General features: G+C 45.2%; 1 protein-coding gene across 3 annotated transcripts in view; it reads left to right on the top strand.

Moving 5' to 3' along the window:
* DOP1B (DOP1 leucine zipper like protein B) overlaps window positions 1-23,731 on the top strand; it is a 1,145,257-nt gene that overhangs the window by 310,722 nt on the left and 810,804 nt on the right. For all 3 annotated transcript variants that reach the window (XM_069636119.1, XM_069636117.1, XM_069636118.1), the window contains exons 3-4: window positions 13,581-13,762; window positions 13,850-14,020. In XM_069636119.1, coding sequence (XP_069492220.1) covers window positions 13,581-13,762; window positions 13,850-14,020 — 353 coding nt within the window. The remainder of the gene's footprint in view (window positions 1-13,580; window positions 13,763-13,849; window positions 14,021-23,731) is intronic.

The following is a 23,731-nucleotide window of genomic DNA, read 5'->3' as shown; positions in this document are numbered from 1 at the left end:
CCAACCATGGTGGCACTAGTGTGGAGGCTGCATTCCTCCCTCTCAGCATGTGAAATGGGGAGATTTGTGTGATACCGTTGGGAGTACGTTTGTGAGCTGCGATGGCCTCTTTGGTCGTCTTGAGGGGATCCATTCCCGAGGCAGTCGCTAATTGGAAGGCTCCTTTGATAAATCTGTTGGCTCTCTCCATAAGCCCATTGGCTTGGGTATGATATTACGCTGCTTACTTCTGGTAAATGTTGTGTTTCTTCAGGAACAGCTCCAAGTCTCTAGAGATTAACTGTACCCTGTTGTCTGTCACTAACTCACTGGGGAGCCCTTCCCTCTGGAAGATTGCGGTAAGGACTTCTATCACGGTGGCAGTTGTGATGTCGGGGACAAACTCTGCTTCAACCCACTTCGATAGGTAATCCACTAACACTATGCCATATCGATGTTCTGGCGCCATTGCTTCCAGTGGTCCAATAAAGTCCAGGCCTACTTTTGACCACACAGTTTCGAGGATTTCAGTGGGAATCGTGGGCGCTTGTCTGATCTTCAAGCGTTTGTCACTGTTGAGACACTCATGGCATCTCTCGATCATTGTACGAATCTCCTGGTCCATGGAGGGCTACCAGTAGGCTTCCCTCACTCTTCGTCGTGTCATAGTGTTTCCTAAATGTGCTGCATGGGCGGGATCACTTGGTCGGTTTTCATGATTATGCCGTCAGTCTGAGATTTCATCTGCCACTTTCCAATATGGTCTCATTCCTTCTGGCACTGCCCTTTCATCTGGCCATCCATTTTGGATCCATTCCCTGATTCTCAGCATGGTGGGGTCTTTCCCATCTTCTTCCATCCAATTTCTTTCACTCAGCTGTAGGTAGTCTGGGGCCCTGAGGGCTGTAATGGATACTACACTGCATTCTTCTTGCAAGAAGGTGGTGGCTTTGTCTCTTCCTTCTGGCAATCTTGACATGCAGTCTGCCTGCAAATTCTTCCACCCCGAGATGTGTTGTACCTCGAAAGTGTATTCTTGCAGCTTGGCTGCTATGCGTGCCAACCTGGGTGTCGACACTTGGATGCCTCCTGGGCTGAGCATATGGATGAGGGTCTTGTGGTTGGTGAATAACTTGAAATTTGTGCCCCATACATACATCCTAAAGTTTTCCACAGCCCATGTACAAGCCAGCATCTCCTTCTCGACTGTGGAATAATTTTGTTCAGCTGGTGATAGAGCCTTGGAGGCAAATGCAAGCACATGTTCCGTGTATCCTTTTTTCTGGTTGAGGATGGCTCCTAGTCCATACGTGCTGGCATCCGTGGTAATGATTGTACACCAGTCTGGGTTGAACAGTTGCAGGCACGGCACTTCTACTATGTGTCGTTTGATGCTTTTCACCGCCTTCTTCTGAGCTTCTTGCCACGTGTACTCTGACCCTTTTTTAAGGAGTTCACGAAGCGGTGCTGAGGTTTCTGAGAATTTGGGGATAAATTTGGCGTAATATTCCACCAGACCTAGGAATGACCTCACCTCGTCTTTGTTGGTGGGTTCGGGAGCTTTGGTTATTGCTCGCAGCAGGTTTTGCTTGAGGCTTTTGCCTTGCACTGATATCTTGTCCCCCAAATATTTGACTTCTTGTGCCTTGAGTACACCTTTCTCGTACCTTAGTTTTACTCCTGCTTCTTGGAGCTTGGTAAGGACCGTCTTCAACGTGGCATCATGTGTTTGTTCGTCTGTAGCGTATACCAGGATATCATCCCGGAAACATGACACGTTCTTGACATTCCATAGTCGCGCGGCCATCATGCGTTGAAACGCTGAGGCTGCGGATGATAGGCCGAACGGCATCATCGTGAACTGATAGGTGCCAAACGGGGTGATGAATGCGTTCAATGGCCTGGTATCCTTATGTAACTGTATTTGATGGTACGCGTTCCTCATGTCCAACTTGGAGAACACTCCTTCATCATGAGGATTAACTCGTTGATGCTGGGCAGGGGGTAGCTGTCTGCGATTACTTCCAGGTTGAGACTGCGGAGATCAATGCATACCCTTAACTCTTGTGAATTTTGTTATTTTATAAGCACAACCGGACTCAGCCACTCTGATGCTTCGATTTCCTCTATGGTGCCTTCTTTCTTCATTTTGTCCAGTTGGCTTCTGAGCGTGTCTCTTGCAGTCGCAGGTACTGGCCTTACTCTGTGTTTGACTGGGACTGCGTTGGCTTTGAGTAGTATTTTGTGGACGAAGCCTTTAATGTGTCCAGGCCCTTCCGAAAATAGTTTTGGATAATCTTCTCTAGCTACCGGCGCTCCTCTAGAACTGACTGACAGTACCTGGTCCTCTGTGCTGGGGTCCAGCTTGATTTCCAGTTTTGCCTGATCATCCCAACCTAATACTGCTGGGCCTTCTTGACTGAACTATACTTTTGTGGTGGTCTCTCTCCCTTTGAACTCCACCTTTCCTTTGATGTAGCCCACTAGGTCAGTAGATGCACCTCCGAACACTGTGGGCTTGTGCCGAGTGCTGAACACTTTGACTGTCTCTGTGCCCATCATCTCTTTGTACGTGCGCAGGGGTGTTATAGTTAAATCAGAGCCCGAGTTAGCCATGACTCTCGTTTCCAGTCATTTTATTTTGATGGCACAGTGGGGCTTTTCTCTCCTGGCCCGTGGGCTGTTCACTATTATGACAGTAGGTCTCCTGTCTTCGTCAGAGGACGATTCCCTCTCCGTGTTGTGTTCAGCGTTGACACTGGGGACTTTTTGTTTCGCCATCGGCACACTATTGAGAAATGTCCAATCTTTTTGCACAATGAGCATTCCTTGTCTCTTGCTGGGCATTATTTGTCAAAGGCCAAGTGTTTTATGCTGGTGCACCTGTGACATTTTAACGGTTCTTTCCTTGCCCATCTCCCTTCTCTCGTGTCGAAGACCCGCTTCTCCTTCTTTGGGCAGAAAGCTATCGCTTGTACTTCCGCCGGGCTGTGTCCACTTGCGTATTCTTTTCTCCTACCTGCAGTCTCTTCGACTGCTCTCGCGATTTCGATGGCTTTTTCCGACTGCAGTTTTCTCAAGAATGAACTTGTCTTGAACCTTCCTGCTGTTGGTATGAACCACTAGCATGTCGCAGATTAACCCTTCTGCGTTGTTTCCGAAGTTGCACAGCGCAGCCAATTCGTGAAGTTTGGTCACCTAATCGTCTACTGGTTCGGACACTTCCTGTTTGCAGCTGTAAAACCTTATCCTGTGTAGAACAGTATTCTCCTTGCTGGCGAACCTTTTGACTATTCTTCTAACAGCTTCTTTAAATACGTCATCATTGTCACCGGCCACTGGCTCCGGGGTGAGACTTTCAAACACGCTTTGGCCTTCGACGCCCAGGGCATTCGGTAGCATTGCTATGCGTCTTGCTGCCATGTAGCCTGCACCACCCAAGGCCTCTAGATACGTGGTGAATAAGGGTTGCCACTATGGCCACGGAATGGCAGGCCTACCTGGAGTTTGAAGGAATGGCGGTGGTGGTGTTGCTCCTTGCATGGTGCCGCGTGGGTTTCAGTGTTGATGCTCGTCGCCAATTATGTTGTATAATATGAATAACGTGCAGGAGACTGCTGGGCTGCTGATGGGACTTCTTTATTCAATACTTTGCATCAGCTTCTTTAATACATAATAACTCCACTACGAATGGCTGGGCAACAGGCCCTATAACATTGCTCTGCGCTTATGAGTCTTTGGGCTTTAATGGTAGCCCTGTGGTCAGTTCCTTAGAAGAGCACACAGGAGCCGATGTTGCTTCGTGCCCTCTCTCCGGCTTTCTGCCACGCGCTCCACGTGGGAGCCGCTCTTCCACTTTCCGTTGCGAGATCTCGCGAGACCCGGAAGTATTGCAATATCTCTACAGGAATGAGTTCCGGGTGAAAGGCCTGCCATGTATCTTATCGCTGATGAACACAGGAAGCTGAACGTGGGCGTTGTAGGGAACCCGCACTCCCTGGAGCAGAAATGCCACTGCCTAAGGTAACTGGAAGCGTCCACGTGGCTCTCGCTCCAGCAACTCTGCTTCTGCTCGATTTGGTGCCATGCTCCCAAGTGAATCCTTTTTTTTTTTTTTTTTTTTTTTTTGTGTGGGGATGAAAATCGAAAATAACAGTAAATGCCCCCACCACCAAGAACCTAGTTGTGCATGTTATTTTTCCATCGTGGCCCGTGTGGGTATTATGTTACGGAAAACTCCTGTGTGGACCAGGACCTAACCTAAAAAGTCCACTAACAAGTGGCCTAAAAGTGGAATTTTGCAATGCCAACGTGTTGTCTGCTAATACGGTGCATTGTATAGTAGAACAGTTTTGATGTTTGTTATCCCATTAGTGTAGCTGTAATATGAACACTAAAGTAAGCAATTATTACAGAAATCTATAGGGAAATCAAACTGGACAAAAGCGCCGCGTCTGCTTGGCTGAACACCAGAGAGCCCAAAAGTGAAAACCACGAGATGGGTGTTTTCTGTCTTTGCTGCAAGACTCTGGAAAGTGCATCCTATTTTACTAAAACTCTCCAATTCGATAGAAGGCAGAAGATCTCTCCCACCAGCCTCTTCAGACTTCATCTTCCTATGAATTCATGATTGCGTGTCCCGCTTCCTTCCTTCCTTCCTTCCTCCCTCCCTCCCTTCTCCTGACTCCCCCATACCCTCGGCTGCCTCACCTCTTCCCTCGAATAGACACGGACATGTCTGTGTCCTTCCTGCTTTGTTGTGCTTTGCCTCCGGCAGAACCCATATGCATCTCATCTCTTTCTATGTACTGTGTTATTGTGGGAAGCGTTCTGCCACCCCTAAGGGGTAGGTTTACACTGTACACCTACTCGATATTAAACAGATGCACACTACACAACACAGACTGCTTAATGAAACCTACGTTTGGGGGGGGGGGCTAACCCTTCAAATGTTGGGAGAGGTGCCAACTTTGAGATGGTTCTTGAAGGGCCAACTTATTTGTGTGGGTGGCTCTTAACTTCTTCTTTACACATTCTAATGAGACTACTCTAGTGCAGCTTCAATATTACATGCAGTTAACTCTCTCCTTTAAGTCTGAAAGCACCCACCTAAAGACTGCAATGAGAATGAGAGGTCTCCTGTAACCGCGCCACCCTTCCAATCACTCCCTTGGCATGTGTTTTGGGAAGGAAATGAAACTCTCCCACCCCACTAGGTGCTTTAGAGTAAGGCGAATCCCATAACCACTCTTGCGATGTACCGGGCGGAGGGGGCATGCTAAAAAACCCTGCACAAACACAAAATTAAATATAAATGCGTAGATTTAGTGTGCACATTTAAGCAAGCGCCATTTTTTTCAGTTATGCTACAAACATTTGGCCCTGCATGGTTGCACAGTAAACACAGATCTAACTAAGAAACCTTAACAGATCCAAGCGCTGCTAAGGGAGAGACCCACAAAGATAGCTCCCGTAGAAACTTCACTTTGTTCCATAACTGTTGCAAAATGGTTTTATCCCAAGAAGGAATGCGCCCTACATGGCCGCGAGACAGTGCCAGGTGGCTCGCAAGGCACATGTATCACAGCCAGGCCAAAAGCAGACCTCCATTCCCCACCCAGCCCACCATGAGTTATGAAACCCACAACTGCCCAAGTCCAAGACTCCTGAATTCGGCGATAGTAGGTGACCCCAGACCACCAACCATAAACCCAGTGGTCATAAAAGATCTAAAAGAACATGACCATTCCACCTTATTTCATTTGTAATGCGAGTACAGAGAGGAATAAATGATAGTCCAAAATCGAGGGTAGAAACCTTGGGTGTGTATAGTGCGATATAGAATGTGTGGATTAGCAGGATTTTAGGCTCCCCCGTGCCACTCCCAGAGCTTCCAATAGCTCCAGCGTTTAGCCAGGGCAGCGGATTTGGAAGCGTGGAGGCGGGCCTGGAAGAGAGGTACAGCAGTTTGGGGAGGGGGACCTTCCCGGCATCGGGTGGCGCAGTGACGTCACCGACATGCTATGCCGCCCGGCGCCAGAAGTAGAGAGCCAAGGGTTCCTGGGCATGTATAAGAGGGTGCGCGGGGTGCTCCCCCTCTCTTTTGCCTTGCCTGCGACGGATTAGCAGCAAAGACAGCACCTTTTTGTTTTCCCGGCCACCCACCCTTTTGATCAGGGGTTGAGAGGGTGGCTTGCGGTAGGTTGGGGCACATTACATTGCTATGGGCTCAACCAAACTTATTGACTAGTGTCCTGCAGCCATTTAGCTGTTGTCGTCTGTGCCCTTGTTTGTACCTCGAGTTCTCTCGAGATACCATCCCTTTCTCTTCAGTATTTTGGATCTAGTAGCATAGATCCTAACAGGGAGCACTATCAAGTTTATTTACATTTACTGAGAGTTCTTTACCTCAAATTAAAAATCAGCAATTACTTGTGTGTACCTCTACAACCAAACTGTTTCTCAACCATTTGTGTCACTGGAAGCCCGGGAAAGGAGATTTAGTGCTTAATTCAGGTTCAGTAGGGAGCAGTTGTTGATGCTTTTCAGTCACAGCAATTTGGGTCAGTGTTACAGAACCATTAAGCTGACCGGGCATCCCCCCGAAATTGAAGGTCAGCCAGGCCGAGTCAACAAAGCCCAAAATTTCGGGGGGATGCCCGGTCAGCTTAATGGTTCTGTAACACTGACCCAAATTACTGTGCCTGAAAATCAACAACTGCTCCCTACCGTGAAGCAAAAATGTACATATCTTGTCATGCAGTAGAGCCTTGTGACTAATAGGTTGTTGTAGCAAATGTCTTCAAATGTTATCCTTCTTTCATTATATGAAAAAAGTTCTACATAGTAAGAAACCTTATGCAAGTTAAACCATTCAAGTTATTGGGAACCAATTCTGAGTCTTGGAAGTAAACTTGAAAAAATGACGATTAATCAAGGTAATCCGTGGGAGCGACCGGAATTCAACTAGTTGAGAGCCATAGTGATGTGCGCTTGTTTCTCCTTCTAATGGTGAAGGCGGGGAGATTGTGCTCTTTCTTAATATGTCTTGCAGTCGATTGTTCACCAATACATGCATCTCATCCTTGTGTTTTAGAATCCTTTTTGAATGGCTCATAGGATGCTCCGGTCTGTGGCTTTCCTTTTCCTGTTCTTCTACCAATTCCAATAGTGCTGAATAAGATGGAGAATAATGTTGATTCTGTATGTTTAGGATATTCTGATCCCATAAACACGTTCCATGCTCTTTAAACTAAGAACAAGGCATGGCCTCGTCCTGATTGAGGGGAGTATCCACAAGCTCTTCAACTGGACTATAGGGCAATCTTATTCTGAGAAAAGCTCCTAGCAGACTATAGACAACTCTCACTGTCAATGGTTCAATACATGGGGTAGTAGGCCCCAATGGCGTTGAGGCCCAGCCTCAGCACTTTCTCCTTTCCTTGGTTTCTTTTCTACTCTCTTGCAGCATAGATTGGATTTGTTGCTCAATCCTTAACAATATTTTTTTAGGGGTGTATATATAGGTTTGTTTTTATCCAGAGTATCACTTTCATCCAGAGACCCATTGTTTAGCTTATCAGTGTTAGTCTATGACCCGGTTTCATTTTTATTTTGGGTCATCTCCAAGTCACCAAGTAGTTCTCAAGTAGGTGTGCAGTAATTAGGCTTTTTAATGCAGGGTCTTGCCCCACACTGGGGTCAGGCTCATTCTTAAAAGATTGTCCCTGCTTATCACATACATCAATGTTACTAGGATTTTGTTGTGCAACTCCGTACTTTCTCCTTCTTTCTCCTTGGGTCATTTAATTGGCTTAGAGATACATGGTGTACGCGCGTGTCTGAGGAACAGCATACAGTGCCACAGGGCTGGACGAGCTGACCAAGACCCTCTTGGTGAGGGCACTTCTGGTCACTGGCATTATCCCTCTGTACTCCCACAAAATAAGGTGCGCATAGAGGTCCCCTTGCCCCCATTTATCAGTATAAGAAATCAATGAATTGTAATCAGTGTAAAGACCTCAATGAACAGATAGAAACAAGTAAGAGCAAATGCTGCAGTCAAGAAAACAAATAAATCGAACTGTAGAAGAGTCAGCACATACAAACATACTGAAACCGGTAAAACATATACAGATCTTACCAACCAGTCTCCGAAAAAGCCTAGGTTTAATGTATTTTTTCAGTGTTTCCGGTTCAAATGAACTTTTCACACGTCAACTAGACATCATAAAATGTTGTTATATACTTGCAACAATATCTTATACTTGCTATCAAACACTTATTAAATGTAATTCATAATCGGTCATTGTGCCAAATGCTCTATTTGAGATTTGATGAAATTCATAGCAGTTATACAAAATACACTGTAATTGCTTATTTCACTTTACTGTAATATCCGAGCATCGTTACGTTAGCTCTTCATTCCTTTTGACCTCTATACATGTTAATTTCTTCTCCAGTATGCCCGCCAGCCTTCCCAAGGCAATAATTAATCATGTGTGTACCTGATGAGCAGCTCTAGATACCAAAAAGGTTCCATTTTTATGTGATCAAATCTTCCTAAGTGTACCACATCCTTAAAACACTCTCACGTCTAAAGGTCTGAACAACTTGGCACCTCCATATCTCTGAGAAAGAATAAATAAGAGACTTACTACACACCCTATGAGATCCACCAATGCCCACACTCTAGAGATCCCCATATTTAAACGTACCACCGCTGGTGGCTCCAGTTTCCTGGTCAAAGCAGCGCAAACCTGGAACGCAATCCCTTTGGATCTCAGAATGGAACAACCTTACTTCAAATTTAGACGGAACGTTCTTACCTGGATACGAAAAAATTATTCCTAACTGCGCCCCCGTCCTGTACCTGTACCAAGACTGCACCTGTTACCTGATACCTGTTTGGCCTTGCCTTTCTCAATGTTTTTGTTACCCAATGCACTACTTGACTGTAACCTGTAATACGTAATATGTGACCCCCCAGTTTCATTGTAAACTGAAGTGGCAGTAATTGTATATTTCCTGTATGTATGTACCCTACCTATTCTGTAACTAAGCTTTAAGTCTACTTGTCCTGTTGCGCCCAGCTACCTAAGAGTTTGGTGCGCCTTACCAAATAAATAAACAAACAAACCATATTCGTGGGCCAAAATGAAGCAACTCGTCAGTATGTGTCTATTAGTTTCCAGTATATAAGGCACTTTACACAGTCTGCAGTGTCTGTTCTCTTTAATGATGCCGCGTCTAGGCTCGTTCACTGCCAAGGTTGGTAACTGATTCAGTCCCATCAGTGCTAGGAACCTTCTGAGCTGAGGAAAGGGACACTGCACAAAATCATTTTGTGGATGCAAAAAATAAAAATATAGGCGAGCAAAAATGCTTACGCTTTTTATTCGAGCAATATGATCAGGTTTTGTTATCCAGTCCCACTCTAACTTTTTTTGTAAGTTCTATTTTCAATTGATATTAAAACTTGTCCCATGCAGGTTCTCATCCCATCATCTGATAAAACTTTGCGTTGTCTTACTTTATTAATGGACAGGCAATGTTTTCTTTCATTGTGTAGCCTGAGAGATCCAATAAAGGGTAACTTGGATCTTCCACAGCTTTTATGAATATCTCGTTTAAGTAGTACATGGCCCTCTAGCGCGGTTAGTCCAAGTTCAAGGCGTATTGCCTCTACCCGGGATACCTTGCAACAGGCCCAGCAATTTCCTCCACATCATCCCGTCCAGTTGTTCAGTCGCTTGTAATTATTCTCATATTTGATCTCCAAACCATAAAGAATGGTGGCCATGATACTCTGCTTATAGCATTCTAGTCTGACCTTCAAACTTCACCCTGCTCTCTTCTTAGCAAATTTGTAAATCATAGCCATTAGTGAAAGTGCCTTCCAGCCTTTTGTTTCCATTAGTTAATTGTGCTTGTTTCTTTCTATGACCACATACCCTAAATAAGTAATGGCGCAAACATGCTCAAGGAATCCGTCCTGTGTATGTAATGTTTGTGACTTCCTTTCACTGTAACCGAAGCACATTTATTTCATTGTATTCATGTTTACCTGCATTCTATTTACTTTAGTATCAGCGCTTAGATCCCGTGCACTTCTCCCAAGTCCTATGAACGTGTGGTCCGGGATAATGTCGTCCGCATACGCGAGCCACAGTATGTGTTATCCCAATTTTGGGAGGTGCATTATTAATATGAGCTGGCGTATCGGGTAAATCATAGGTACATGATTGTATATTTTCAGTTTCCAATCCCTCCTGTGGGTTATAGGTATTTACCAGCCGCAGCTTCTTGCACAAGGAACCTTCTTTATATTCAGCCTCAAATGCCATTATGTTGTGGTCCTTATTTCTGTGGGAGGTATATGAGATCGCATTTCATTTAATGAACCTCCCGTAGGTCGGCCATCCTGGTTATTTCTGACAATTTTTTGATAGATTTTGTAGCCATCCAAATAATCCGCAGTTTTCAGACAGTTTACGTGTATCAGGGGCGTTGCTAGGGGGGGGGTAAGGGGGCTATAGCCCCTGATCTTTTGGTTGTAGCCCCGGATAGAATCTCAGGAGCTACAGCCAAAAGACTAGCTAGCCCCCAGTCCCAACAGTTCCGACATCGGCTTAGCCCCGGGTCTTTTCCAGACCTAGCAACTCCCCTGACGTGTATCATAAACATATCGGATTTGGTGCGTATTTTAAGCCCGCCACCGCCACATGTGAAATGTGCATGCCCGCAAGTATTCTATGTACTAACTTTACAGGTTCATGGTCTTGATGTCAGGAGTGTCTGAAAAAGCCTATAGTCTGCCAGGCCACTTAATGTCTTTGTGTGTAAGTTTGGCAGTCGCAAAGAGTAATCCTGCTGCTAGACCCCATGTCACCCCAGGAGCGAGAGCGTAGGACTGAGGCCGGCAGAAATCTATATGAAGGGTATTGCCGAACCCAGGTGTCGGCTAGAAACACCCCCAGACACAGAAGGAGGTCATAATTTCTGGGCTTTGCCAAATAGAGGCAGCGAAAATATCAAGGCACCATAGAACGTCCACCACCAGAAGACCTGTGTGACTACACAAACTCACCCTCAGGTCGCTCAGGCTTGTAACTGATGCCCCAGGGCATTACCCGACCGGTAATGCCCCTCTGCAAGGGTTAAATTGCTTAAAGATGCATGCTTACACGTTACTATGCCTCAACCCTGCAGGATAGGAGACAGAAACCCTGACGCAACCAGTAATTTAGATGAGCATAGCAAGGAGAACGGATGCAACTACTCCCTCTGCCCCTATGTACTCCATGCTTGTCCCTAGAGCCCTGTGCCCCCTTTTAAAAAAAAAAAAAAATTATGACTTGAACCCTATTAATTTTGGTAACATTTGAAGACCTGCAAAATTGCTTGCTTGCTGCCTAAGGACCGCTCAGGTAAATGGGCTCTTTCGCACTTTAAGGCAATCCTGCAGTAGACGCAACCTGCCCAGTAGAGCATTACTCCTGATATTGACACACAGGAAAATATTAACAGTGACAAATAATTTACTGGACGTCCGTTTGTCTCCTGCTTTAGTGATGGCAACGTGTTTTCAATTTAACTTCCTATGATACCTTTGCTTATTGAACGACACATTCTATAATACCATCTTCTTAATAGCGCTGATGTCACTATTTATGCAAATAAGAGGCTGGGGGAAGACGCACGTTGCCACCTAGTGCCCCACAAATCCTTATTCCGGACTTGAGCATGGGCAGCTCATTCTACATCTGACCTTGCATAAGGTAGGCAGCTGCTGGCCCTGGGCTTAGGTCCTTATCTAATTGGCACTATCCGGGATCTTGTGCCACCTGTCACAGTATCCACTTGGACCAGGTTTTAAAGCGATTAGATTATCGGCTCTCGCGTGCGGTGACGCAGCACTGCTCTGACTGAGCCAGTGGTAGAAGTGTAAAAAATAAAAAAAGTAGTGGAACTATGTTCACTCTGCCCGCCCCCTTTTCTTCTCACTCCCCCCCCCCCCATACTCACTGTCACCCCATACCCCATTGGAACCGCATACCTGGGTCCTTCCTCCCCCCCACTATTGTGTTTTACAACCGTTCTAGTAGTAAAACTGAAGAAAACACAAGGAAAGAAAATGGATTGAAATGACCACCATTAGAGTGTCATTGCCCCATTCAGCATGCACCTTCATGCAGCCTCCCCTTCACCATCCACCATTCGCACCTCTTAAAGAACATGGCCAGCCACAGACACACCCCGTCTGAGCCTAAAGCCATTCCTACTGCTTGGGAATGGGTTTTATATCCCAAGCAGCCTATTGAAATAAATCTTTCATTTTCAGGACCTGTGATATAGCGTAGTGCAAAGTTGCACTGGCTTAATTCGGGTTCGAGTCCCCAATGGAGATGAAATAAAAAATCAATATATATATTGTTTTAAAGTTCTGTAACGGAACGATGACTGGTGGCCGCTAGAACGTCGTACACTTTGACGACCCCCACCCCCCCCCACACACACACTTTGACCCCTGGACTGAGCACCGTTCTTTTGTCTGCCAGAAACAAAGCCTTCAATGTCTGCTTTCCAGCCCTTGCCCCTCACTCCGCCCCAAGGTGCTCTGTACAAGCCTCCTGCAGTATGCAACCCCCCAAACCCCCCTCTTACCCGGTGAGCGTTTAGAAACCGATGTCACCGATTCCAGGCATCTCCTCATGCTAGCGAGGCCGGCAGGGCCTGCTTGAACAGACTTGACTATCTGTGCTTTTCTTAGGAGGGCGCTGCTGCTGCAGTGAGCGGCAATTGGATTTCATTGATGGTGGATGTTTAATTACCAACGTTTCTAAGGATTACTCTCAATAACTGGTACAGTTTGTACAGCACAATGTGTATGAGTGTCTTGTGCAAGTGCTGTATAAAAAATACTTTTCTTCCAGTATATGTTGGGCATTTGTACACATTTTTCTAACGTCCTTTACATTTTTGTAACGTCGTTGCACGTGCTGAAATCGAGGAGCAGACACTGTGATGTCACTTCCTGTGGCGTCAACTCTTGTTATGAATGCAAATTAAGGCGCCTCTGCAATGGCTTTCAGAACAGGTCCCCGCAAATCATAGAAACTGCCCCGGCTTCCGTTTAATGTTCTCATTAATTCTGATATCTATTTGAATAGGTTGCACCTTGCTCACGCTTCTAGCGCTGACAGAAGGATTTGGGTGCCCCTTAAAATAAACTGTATTGGACTGCATTCGCACATTTTTTCTTAAAAGGCAGTGCGACATTGCAAGCCGAAGGCATGGGTTAGGTTGGGAGAGGGTTACTATTATACGGATCTCCTCCCATCTGATCTTTAATGACGCTGGACGTCAGCAATCTCCTTATTTGGGAACTGACTATGTACAACACAATGTTAAATAAAACTTACGATTGTTCCCTTCAGCTGAAGCTGAATAGATGATGAATTGGTTTGTTTGAATGTTACTGCCATCTCCTGTACACTTTCTAACCAATGAAAATCGTTCCCTGTGTTCTCTTATTTGCAACCATTATTGACCACAAGGTGATTTATGTTTTAATTGCGTGTCTTTACTTTTTTTTCAAGGGTCTCCAGAGCAATTTAAAGTACTCCCTCTTACCAAGGCGCCTGATTATCAGCAAGCGATTGGCGCAGTGCCTGCACCCAGCTCTACCCAGTGGAGTGCACTTGAAAGCTCTCGAGACATATGAGATCATCTTCAAAATTATTGGCACAAAATGGCTGGCCAAAGACCTATTCCTGTACAGGTAAGGCGGCAATGCCAAAGCCGTGTGCCTTCACTGTGCATTGCAGAGTGTATGGCTGGGATTACATCTTTTTTTTTCTTTTTAAAGTTCTGGATTATTTCCCCTGTTGGCGAATGCAGCAATGTCGGTGAGGCCTGTTCTCCTGGGCCTCTACGAGACTTATTTTCTTCCTCTGCAGAAGTCCCTTCTGCCAAGTCTTCAAGCCTTCATAACTGGACTCCTGCCTGGCCTCGAGGAGGGATCGGAAATTTATGATCGGTAAGAGGATTTCTAATTATATACAAAATATAGTTTGTTTTTTTACTCTTTGTTCTGCTAAACATTGTAGTCTTGGATATAAGCAAATTTAGTCTGCACAGTAGCCTGCCACTAAACGGGTCTTTGTGTTTTGGATATTTGGTTACAGGAACTTCTTGCTAACCTTGTTTTCTGCAGCCCTGAAGAAGGCTGGAATCTATGCACTAACTAGGCCCTTAGAAGCCGAAACTCGAGTTGGCATCATTGTGATTCTTCCCTCCAAGGCATTGCTGCAATTGATCCATTGATACCACTCCAAGCATAATTCCAAAGGGGATTAAGGCCAGATTTGGGCCCCTTACCCCAATGATCATAATTAGCGCTATTACATTTAGAGTTGTGTCCTTTGTGGGTTGTGATGAATACTGCAGAATTCTTACAAAGACCCTGCCTAGAGTCTCCTCCCAGGTGGCATGGGGAAGACAGCCGCTGCACAATCCTAACCCTGGGATGGTATTAGCCGATAGGATCACCTGGAGGGAGAAGGCCCCAGGGGAATGGGAGTACTCCATTGGGAGAGACGCTGTATTTTTCTTCTTCAGAGGGAGCGATTTCTGTAATACTAGAATACTTAATGGCTTGTTGTCAGAGGGAAGTTTCCTTTCCCAAAGCTATCCATCTTGTTCGCTTTAAAAATGGTCATAATCCATATAGTAACAGAAAGTAATACTGTAGACATTTATGAAACTGATTCTCCCTTAAATATGAATCTATCACTTATCAAGCGAAAAACGACCCTTTACAAAGTTGCCCACAGTCCTTGTAATAAAACCTCTTGTAATCAACAACCAAATGATAGTTGTAAACATCAGAACACCAACATCTTAAATTCAGATGAAACTTTCTGAAAGTGTAATTACTGAGAAGAGTAAAGTGAGTAAAGTTGAACATAGGATTCAGAACAGAAGAGGTAATTTGGGCATTGTGGGACTTGAAGTCCCCAATGTTGAAAGTACTGTGACATGGAAGAGGGACTTGGAGGCACTGGACTGCAATATGCAGTCTAGTGGATCTAATGACCCACATCCGAGCAGTACTTTTGAGTATATAAGACCTCTCGAGTGCAGGCCATGAGGAGAAGAAGCAGGAGGTGGAATGGATTCCATGACTCCACTTTGCAGTGTTAGGAGAAGAAAGGAAGCAGACACGCAAGGGGCCTCGGCTAGTTGCAGAGCGGAGGCTGGATTGGAGAGGATGTCTTCCTTTGATGAGCTTGTTTTCAGAGGTTGCGTGGCAGGAAGCATTGTCGTGAAAAGCTTTCCCCCTTTTTGAGGTGTGCTTCGGTGGCAGTCGAGCACCGGAGTGCTGCCTTCTGCCGGAGCAAGGAATGCTCCTTTCCCAGCCAGCATGGGCCGAAATAAGTAAACCGAAGAGGCTTGCCAAACCGGAGACGGCAGCAGAAGCAGAAGACACTGTGGCAGTGGAGCTAGCAGATGGACACATATGCAGCAAGCGGTAAGTTCACCAAATAGTACCAGGTACGGTCCGTAATTGCCCACTGGCCACTAGTTTTTATTTTGAATACCAAACTGATAAAAATAAGTTGAAGTGGCGCAATAAAGGTTACATGTGATTACGTGGAATCACAAAATAATGAATCCAATTACAACTAATACCAAAATAACTATTTCCAAAATAACAAATCCCTTTTACGTTGTTTTTCGGGCCCCCCCCCCCAAGCATCATTGTTTTTGTTTCTTATACTTTTCCCCCACCAGCAAAACCCACTATTCTCACTCCCAATCCCATTTTTAGTTTTTCCCAAATTCGTTATTTTGGAATTAGTTATTTTGGATTTGCTGTAATTGGATTCGTTATTTTGTGATTCCACACAATCCCTGCACACCGCAATAAGAATGTTGTGGACAGACCAGAAAGGAAAGATCATAATTGTGATCCTGGGAGCCAGAAGCATTGCAAGAGCCAAGAAAAGGCAATATTAAAACACGTTAACAATAACCAGCATTGCCAAAGTCAAGAGAGGACAAGACTGAAGCAAGCTAATTTATAACCTTTATTGCCAGAGTGAGGAAGAGGCAATAGTGGGAAAAGACCTCAACAAGCATTGTCTAAGCCAAACAAGAGCAATTGTGCTAGAGAGCAATTAACGTTTACTTGATGTAGAAGTGGGAAAACAAGAGTGGCAGGAGAACAGCCTTCCTGACAGGAAGTATTCCGGAGGAGAGGAGCATAACCTGCATTGCATGTGGCAATCAGTAGGGTGGAGCTAATGGCACCAATATGTATCATGTCTTCCCAGAAGCAGTAGTAACTGTTGATGTTGTTGAAAGTCAAAGACTTTATGGTTTGAAGATAAAGTTACAGCAGAAGTACTTGTAGCAGTTTTAGGAGCTTTTTAGTCCTGGTGGACAAGTATTCCAGGATAGGGACTTTGTAGTGGAAGTCCTGGCATGTGAGCGGGCCAGGAAACAGTTATTGAAGTAAGGTGTTGTAGTTAAAACTTGCGAAGAAGTGGCAAAACCTCAAAGTGTTTTGTGAACTGTTGTGAAATCATCCTGACAAAACATTGCTCTTGATGTCATGATCCGTCCATCACGCCCTTTCTGGTCTTCCTGGTCCCTGGCACTTCGGGGTTTACTCGATATAGACTAGGCAAACTTCAATACCTGGTGGAATGGAAAGGTTATCCACCCAGCGAACGTACCTGGGAACCAGTCTCAAATTTGAACTCCCCCAGATTGCTCAGGTTTCACCGAATTCATCCAGGTAAACCCGGTGAAACGGGTTTTAGAAGGGGGCATGCTGTCCTGATCCGTCGATCACGCCCTTTCTGGTCTTCCTGGTCCCTGGCACATCGGGGGTTACTCGCTGTAGTACACCCAACATGGCCGTTTACACGGAACGAGGTCTATCGACCTTTACGTCCTATGCAGCATGTTCTATAAATTAGCCACTCCCCTGCGGTTCTGCGCGTCTCAACGCTACCGATGGCTGTGGCCTGACGTGCTCTGTAGTTCGTTCTCCTGAACTGTGTTGCTTCCTGGTTCCCGGACCTTCCTCCTCCTCTTTTCCTCCTACCTTCCTTGATCCTGTTTCTTCCGCGTTCCACGCAGACCGCCTCCTTGTGCTGCCTCTATTACAAGCTTCGTGGAGTCTCTATAGTGCCGGACGAAGAAGCTGAACGAATCCTGGAATCCAAAGACGGCCGAGCGGGCTTGTACAAGACCCGAACTGCTCGGAAGAAAACCCTGACAAGACTCCGCAAAACAGAGAAAACGGGTGAGAGAAGGGGAAACCTGTGACAGATTGAGACGCCACCTGACCGATCTCGATACAGACATGGAAGCGGCCATCCAGGATCTTATGCGTGGCATGCAAGAGCTGACGACCGAAGTGCAAAACATAAAGGCGGAAAACCCAGCATTAAAACAATTGGTGTTATCCCGTGATTCCGCCACGAAGGCGAGTGTAATTCTAGGCGGTGTCGTTGACAAGTACGACGGTTCAGCAAAGAACCTTCATGGATTCCTAGATTCTTGTTTGGTCCACTTTACATTTAAGCATCATTTTTCTACGTCCAGGGCTAAAGTGGGCTTTATTATTTCGCATCTTTCCGGGAATGCCTTGACCTGGGCCAACCCATTGGTTAACTCTGGTGATGCTCTCCTGGATGACTACGACGTCTTTATAGAGGCCCTCAAGACCATGTTCGAACGCCCGGAACAAGTTTACAGTGCCCAGGAACGTTTACTCTACTTTCATCCGGGTTCCCAGGATTTGCTCTCGTATGTCACATGCTTCAAACAGCTGGCTAAGGAAGCGGATTGGTCCTCTGAAGCTTGTTTTACTTTATTTTGAAGAGGGCTAAACGAAGAGATCAAGGACGAACTAGCCAGAGTGGCACGCCCGGGTTCCTTTCAAGCCCTAATGGATCTCGCTTTACAGATTGACTTTCGCATTCAGGAGAGAAAGGCAGAAAAAAAGAAAACCAAGTTACCACTCCAGAAAAACCCCATTGGAACCCCTTTGAGCTCAGAAGGCATTTCTACTCCAAGCAATGAGCCTGAACCTATGCAATTAGGGGCCTTCCGTGGACCCATTACCCCACAAGAGAGGATGCGAAGGATTCATACTGGATTATGTATGTATTGTGCATCCGACAAACATTTAGTAAGAGAATGTCAGATTGCCCCCCCACGGCGCTCGGGGAAACCCCAGCTCTCGATCCTAAACGGAGCGCAAGTTCGGGAGAGAGATGTCTGCTCCACCTCTATTCCATCCTTGAACTCTCCTGGACAAAATTCCTTGGTAATCTTACAGGCCTTCTTGAAAACATCCAAGAAAGAAATATACCCCATCCTGGCACTGGTCGACTGTGGAGCTATGGGGGTATTCATAGATCATGAATGGGTCCTAAAACACCATATTCTTTACGAATCCTGGACTATCATGCAACCTGTAGAAGCAATTGATGGAAGACCCCTTTCTTCTGGATCTATAACCCTGCAGACCAAGGAGATCGAGCTTGCTCTAAATCAACATCGAGAAAGGATAAGATTTGACATCATCAAGTCAGCCCATTACCCCATGGTTTTGGGAATGCCCTGGCTTTAAAGACACAACCCCTATATCATTTGGGCAGCGGGATCCTTGTTCCTGGGTTCTGAGTTTTGTATGTCCCACTGCTTACATCCAGACCTTGATCCTACACCATCGAAGGGAATTCCTACAACTCATCAGAACACAATCTCAGTCTCAAACGTCATCCGGGTCCCGGAGGCTTACCAGGAATATTCTGATGTTTTCTCCTCTGCCATTGTTCAGGCCTTACCTCCCCACAGACCTGAAGATTGTGCTATTGAAACGGAACCTTCAGCGGTGATTCCTTTTTGGAAGGATGTTCATCCTATCAGAACCTAAAAAGAAAGCCCTTTGTGAATACCTGGACACAAATCTTACAAATGGCACCATACGACCATCTAAATCTCCATCAGGTGCCTCCCTGTTCTTCGTTCCTAAAAAAGACACTAAAGAACTCAGACCGTGTCTGGATTATCGAGGTCTAAATCAATGTACTCTCAAGGACCGCTATCCGTTGCCCTTGATCTCAGACATCCTGGAGGCAGTAAGAGGCGCAGTTGTGTTCACCAAGCTGGATCTCAGGAGCGCCTATCATTTGATTCGTATCAGGGCAGGTGACGAGTGGAAGACAGCCTTTAGAACACCCTTTAGGCATTTTGAATACTTAGCCATGCCCTTTGGACTTGCTAATGCCCAAGCAGTGTTCCAACGTTTCATGGATCGAGTGTTCTCGGACATGCTGTTCCTTTTTGTGATTGTCTATCTGGACGATATTCTAATATTTTCGAAGGACCCTCTCGAGCACGAAGAACATGTGAAAGCAGTATTACAACACTTACGCGAAAATAAACTTCTGGCGAAGCCCGAGAAATGCATCTTCCATACTTCTACTGTTCACTACCTACGGTTTGTCCTTACTCCCGATGGTATTGGTATGGATCAATCCAAGGTTAAGGCTATTTTATCCTGGCACAGCCCCGCCTCGGTGAAACAGATACAATCCTTCCTGGGCTTGGCTAATTTCTATAGGAAATTCATACCTTCTTTTTCTGAGATTGTCCAACCAATAATTGCCTTATTGAAGAAAAATGTTCCCTTCCATTGGACCATGGTCCAAGAGAAAGCCTTCCAACAGTTAAAGTCTGAATTTACACAAGCTCCCATTCTTTCTCAGCCTGATGTTAATCGCCAATCATAGTGGAGACAGACGCCTCCAATTACACCATTAGAGCCGTCCTAAAACAGCAATTCGAGGACAGCTTGGAACATCCCATCGCCTACCTTTCTTGGACATTAACTCCTAGTGAAACCCATTACTCCGTCCTAGAGAAAGAGCTGCTAGCCATCCGTCAAGCCTTCACAGAATGGCGTCATTTACTTCTAGGAGCCAAATTTCCGGTCCATGTCTGCACAGATCATCGAAACCTACAAGTGTTTCAAGCCCTGGAATGTAGGAATAGTCGCCAAGCTCGGAGGGCCTTCTTTTTTGCCCAATATCAGTTTCAGATTCACCACGTTCCTGGAACCCAAAATGTAATTGCTGATGCACTTTCTCGTCGTCCAGACTATGAACCTCCGGAGGATCGGACGTATCCCAAGATGGTTCCTCATACTATATTCGTAGCTCAAGCAAACAACCTCCCGGAAGAGATTCGTATCCAAACTCAGACTTTGGAACTTTTGAAAGGAATTTCAGAAAGGAATCAATGGAACTTGAGAGTCAAGGACGGATACTTGTTCAAAGATACCAATCTGGTCATTCCTACACAAAAATTACAACAAAGAATAATAAATCTCTGCCATGATACTCTTCATTCCGGTCATCGTGGTATTTCCAACACCCTCCGTCTAATACAAAGACAATTTTGGTGGCCCAAGTTGAAGACCGATGTACAACTGTATATTCAATCTTGCTTCGTCTGTAATCAGAACAAACATGATAACCGGGAACCAGCAGGTCTCTTATTACAGCCTACACCACCAACCAGACCTTGGGAAATCATTGCTACAGACTTCATTGTGGAATTGCCGCCTTCTAGAGGTTATACCACTATCATGGTCACCATTGATCTATTCACTCATATGGCTCACTTCACCCCTCTGTATAAATGACCATCCTCCTCAGAACTTGCTTGTATTTTCCTGGAACACGTCTTCCGAGTGCATGGACTTCCTTCCAAGATCATATCGGACAGAGGACCCAGTATATGTCTCAATTCTGTAAACACCTCTGCAGGATACTAGGGATTCAACAAGCTCTCTCCTCGGGATATCATCCTCAAACCAACGGTGTCACAGAACGAGTAAATCAAACCCTTGAACAATATCTTCGTTGTTTCTCTACCAAAGTCCAGGATGATTGGTCACTTTTAGTACCAGTAGCCAAATTTGCTTACAATAATTCCAAACATTCGGCTGTTAAGACCAGCCCTTTTTTCTGCAGCCAAGGATTTCACCCTTCGGTCTTACCTTCTGTTCTTCCACACCCTACACTTGTTCCTACTGTCGATTCCTGGATTTAAACACTCCTAAATGTTCAGAGAGAAGCCAAGAAACATCTCGAAAGAGCGCAAATCCAAACCAAACACTATGCAGATTCAAGAAGAAGACCAGGGCCTTCATACTCCATTGGGGATAAAGTATGGCTATCCTCAAAACTTCTACCCCGACATCTCAGACCGAATAAGTTGGCTCCCTGGTATTATGGACCCTTCTCTATAAAAGAGATCATCAATCCTGTGGCCTTTCGACTCCAACTCCCGGACTCCTGGAGGAAGATGCATCCAGTTTTTCACAAATCCCTGTTGAAGCCTTTCATCCAAACTACCCGGACTACTCTTAGACCTAGTCCTGTGGCTGTCAATGACCAGCTGGAATATGAAGTTTCTCGTATTTGTGATTCCCGATATAGACTAGGCAAACTTCAATACCTGGTGGAATGGAAAGGTTATCCACCCAGCGAACGTACCTGGGAACCAGTCTCAAATTTGAACTCCCCCAGATTGCTCTGGTTTCACCGAATTCATCCAGGTAAACCCGGTGAAACGGGTTTTAGAAGGGGGCATGCTGTCCTGATCCGTCGATCACGCCCTTTCTGGTCTTCCTGGTCCCTGGCACATCGGGGGTTACTCGCTGTAGTACACCCAACATGGCCGTATACACGGAACGTGGTCCATCGACCTTTACGTCCTATGCAGCATGTTCTATAAATTAGCCACTCCCCTGCGGTTCCGCGCGTCTCAACGCTACCGATAGCTGTGGCCTGACGTGCTCCGTAGTTCGTTCTCCTGAACTGTGTTGCTTCCTGGTTCCCGGACCTTCCTCCTTCTCCTTTCCTCCTACCTTCCTTGATCCTGTTTCTTCTGCGTTCCGCGCAGACCGCCTCCGTGTGCTGCCTCCATTCCAAGCTTTCTAGAGTCTCCATAGATCCCGGACGAAGAAGCTGAACGAATCCTGGAATCCGAAGACGGCCGAGCGGGCTTGTACAAGACCCGAACTGCTCGGAAGAAAACCCCGAAAAAGGACTCTGCAAAACAGAGAAAACAGGTGAGAAAAGGGGAAACCTGTGACACTTGATGCAGATGAATTGTGGAAGTGTTTTTGATTCCTAAGCAGAAGAAGTTGTATTGGACTTTTTGCTATAAGTGAAGAGATAAAGACTTGTCTAGTTGAACTGTTTGTTAAAAACCAAATGAAAGTCTTTTGGAGTAAGAAGAACTTTATAATTGAAACTTGGTTTCAAAACATTTCTATATTGATATGAAACCCTGCTTTGAATCCGCGGAAGGGGAATCCGACCCAGGATAAAAGGATATCAAGATATTTGGTTTGTGTAGAACCTAACTGTTATTTCTGTTAAATTTACATTTCCATACATTTCCTTTGGGTTGAATGTATGTGTAATTGTGAGGGACAGATTCCCTTTATTAGAGCGTTTCCTTCAGTTTATTTTGATAGGCGGGGAAGCCTTGTTATGTTAGGGATAGTGAGGCATTTATCCAACCCTTTTAACTTAATAAAATGGCATCTTATGAAAAACCTTTACTCAGTTCTGCTTCATATTTCGTACCCCTTCCAGGATCAACACATGCCTGTGACTCTAGGTCTAAACTCTAATAGGAGTGCATGGGCTTTATCGAGTTGGTTTCTTTTCGTATATCATTTCTATTCGTTCACTTTTTGTTCACATGGTGATGGGCACATTCTAAGCAAGTTTTCGCCTGTGAAGACACTGTGGAGTTGGTCTTCTTTCCTCCATCTGTATATCCAATTTATTGATTTATTTTTTTTTTTGTAATTTTTAGTTTGAATCAAACTTTTATCACAAAACATTTTTTTTTATCAAAACCTTTAAGAAAACAAACATCCTCCATAACAGTTCACAAACCCAGACTTAAGTTTCAATATCCAAACAGGCTTCCAAAAAATGTATTGCTGAACACGTCAGATGAATTGAACTTCCACCTAAGATTCTTAACCACCATTCATCCATGTTGTCATTTATAGGCACAAATTGTGTTAGGTGGATGGACCTCAAAGTCTTAAGTTCTGGGCATTCTGTTATTAGATGTTTGAGTGATTCTATGTTGGTCTTACAGAATCTGCAACCGTTGGCATCTGATTTTTCAATGTGACGTGCCACTAACATTTGTTTTGTCTTTACGGCATTCAGACGCAATCTCAGGAATCCATTTTGCTGATGTTGAGAAGGACATTTCTGCAAATATTGAGGCAAATTGTCTAATTTGTTCATTACTAGACTATGGTCCAAGGCAGTCGAAAGATCTTTATATTTGGATAGATTTTGGATCCAGAACCATTGTTTTATTTTTTTCTTTGCGATTTGAGGCTGGTCTAGCAGTGTTTCGATCTTGATGTCACTCGCCTTTAGAACTTCCTCTAGCTCTTGTGTCCAGATCTTAAGTAATCCAGTGTATTCCAAGTTATCTCTTGGCGCTAATAACTTGTATGCAGGTTCTGGATTTGCGATTTTGCATTTTTCGTAGCATCGCTAGGGATTTCCAGACGACACAGCCGTATAGTTCTTCTAACGCCAGTTCATACCTTATTGCAATGATTGAGATATAGTTTGGTAGTCTTAACACTCGCCGCCAGAAGATTCCCTCTAGT

The sequence above is a fragment of the Ambystoma mexicanum genome, chromosome 7p (assembly GCF_040938575.1).
Source record: "Ambystoma mexicanum isolate Mex_15411 chromosome 7p, UKY_AmexF1_1, whole genome shotgun sequence".
NCBI classification, from domain to species: Eukaryota; Metazoa; Chordata; class Amphibia; order Caudata; family Ambystomatidae; genus Ambystoma; species Ambystoma mexicanum.
Note: the sequence above shows the minus strand (reverse complement) of the source record. Positions and strands in the feature narration are given on the sequence as shown.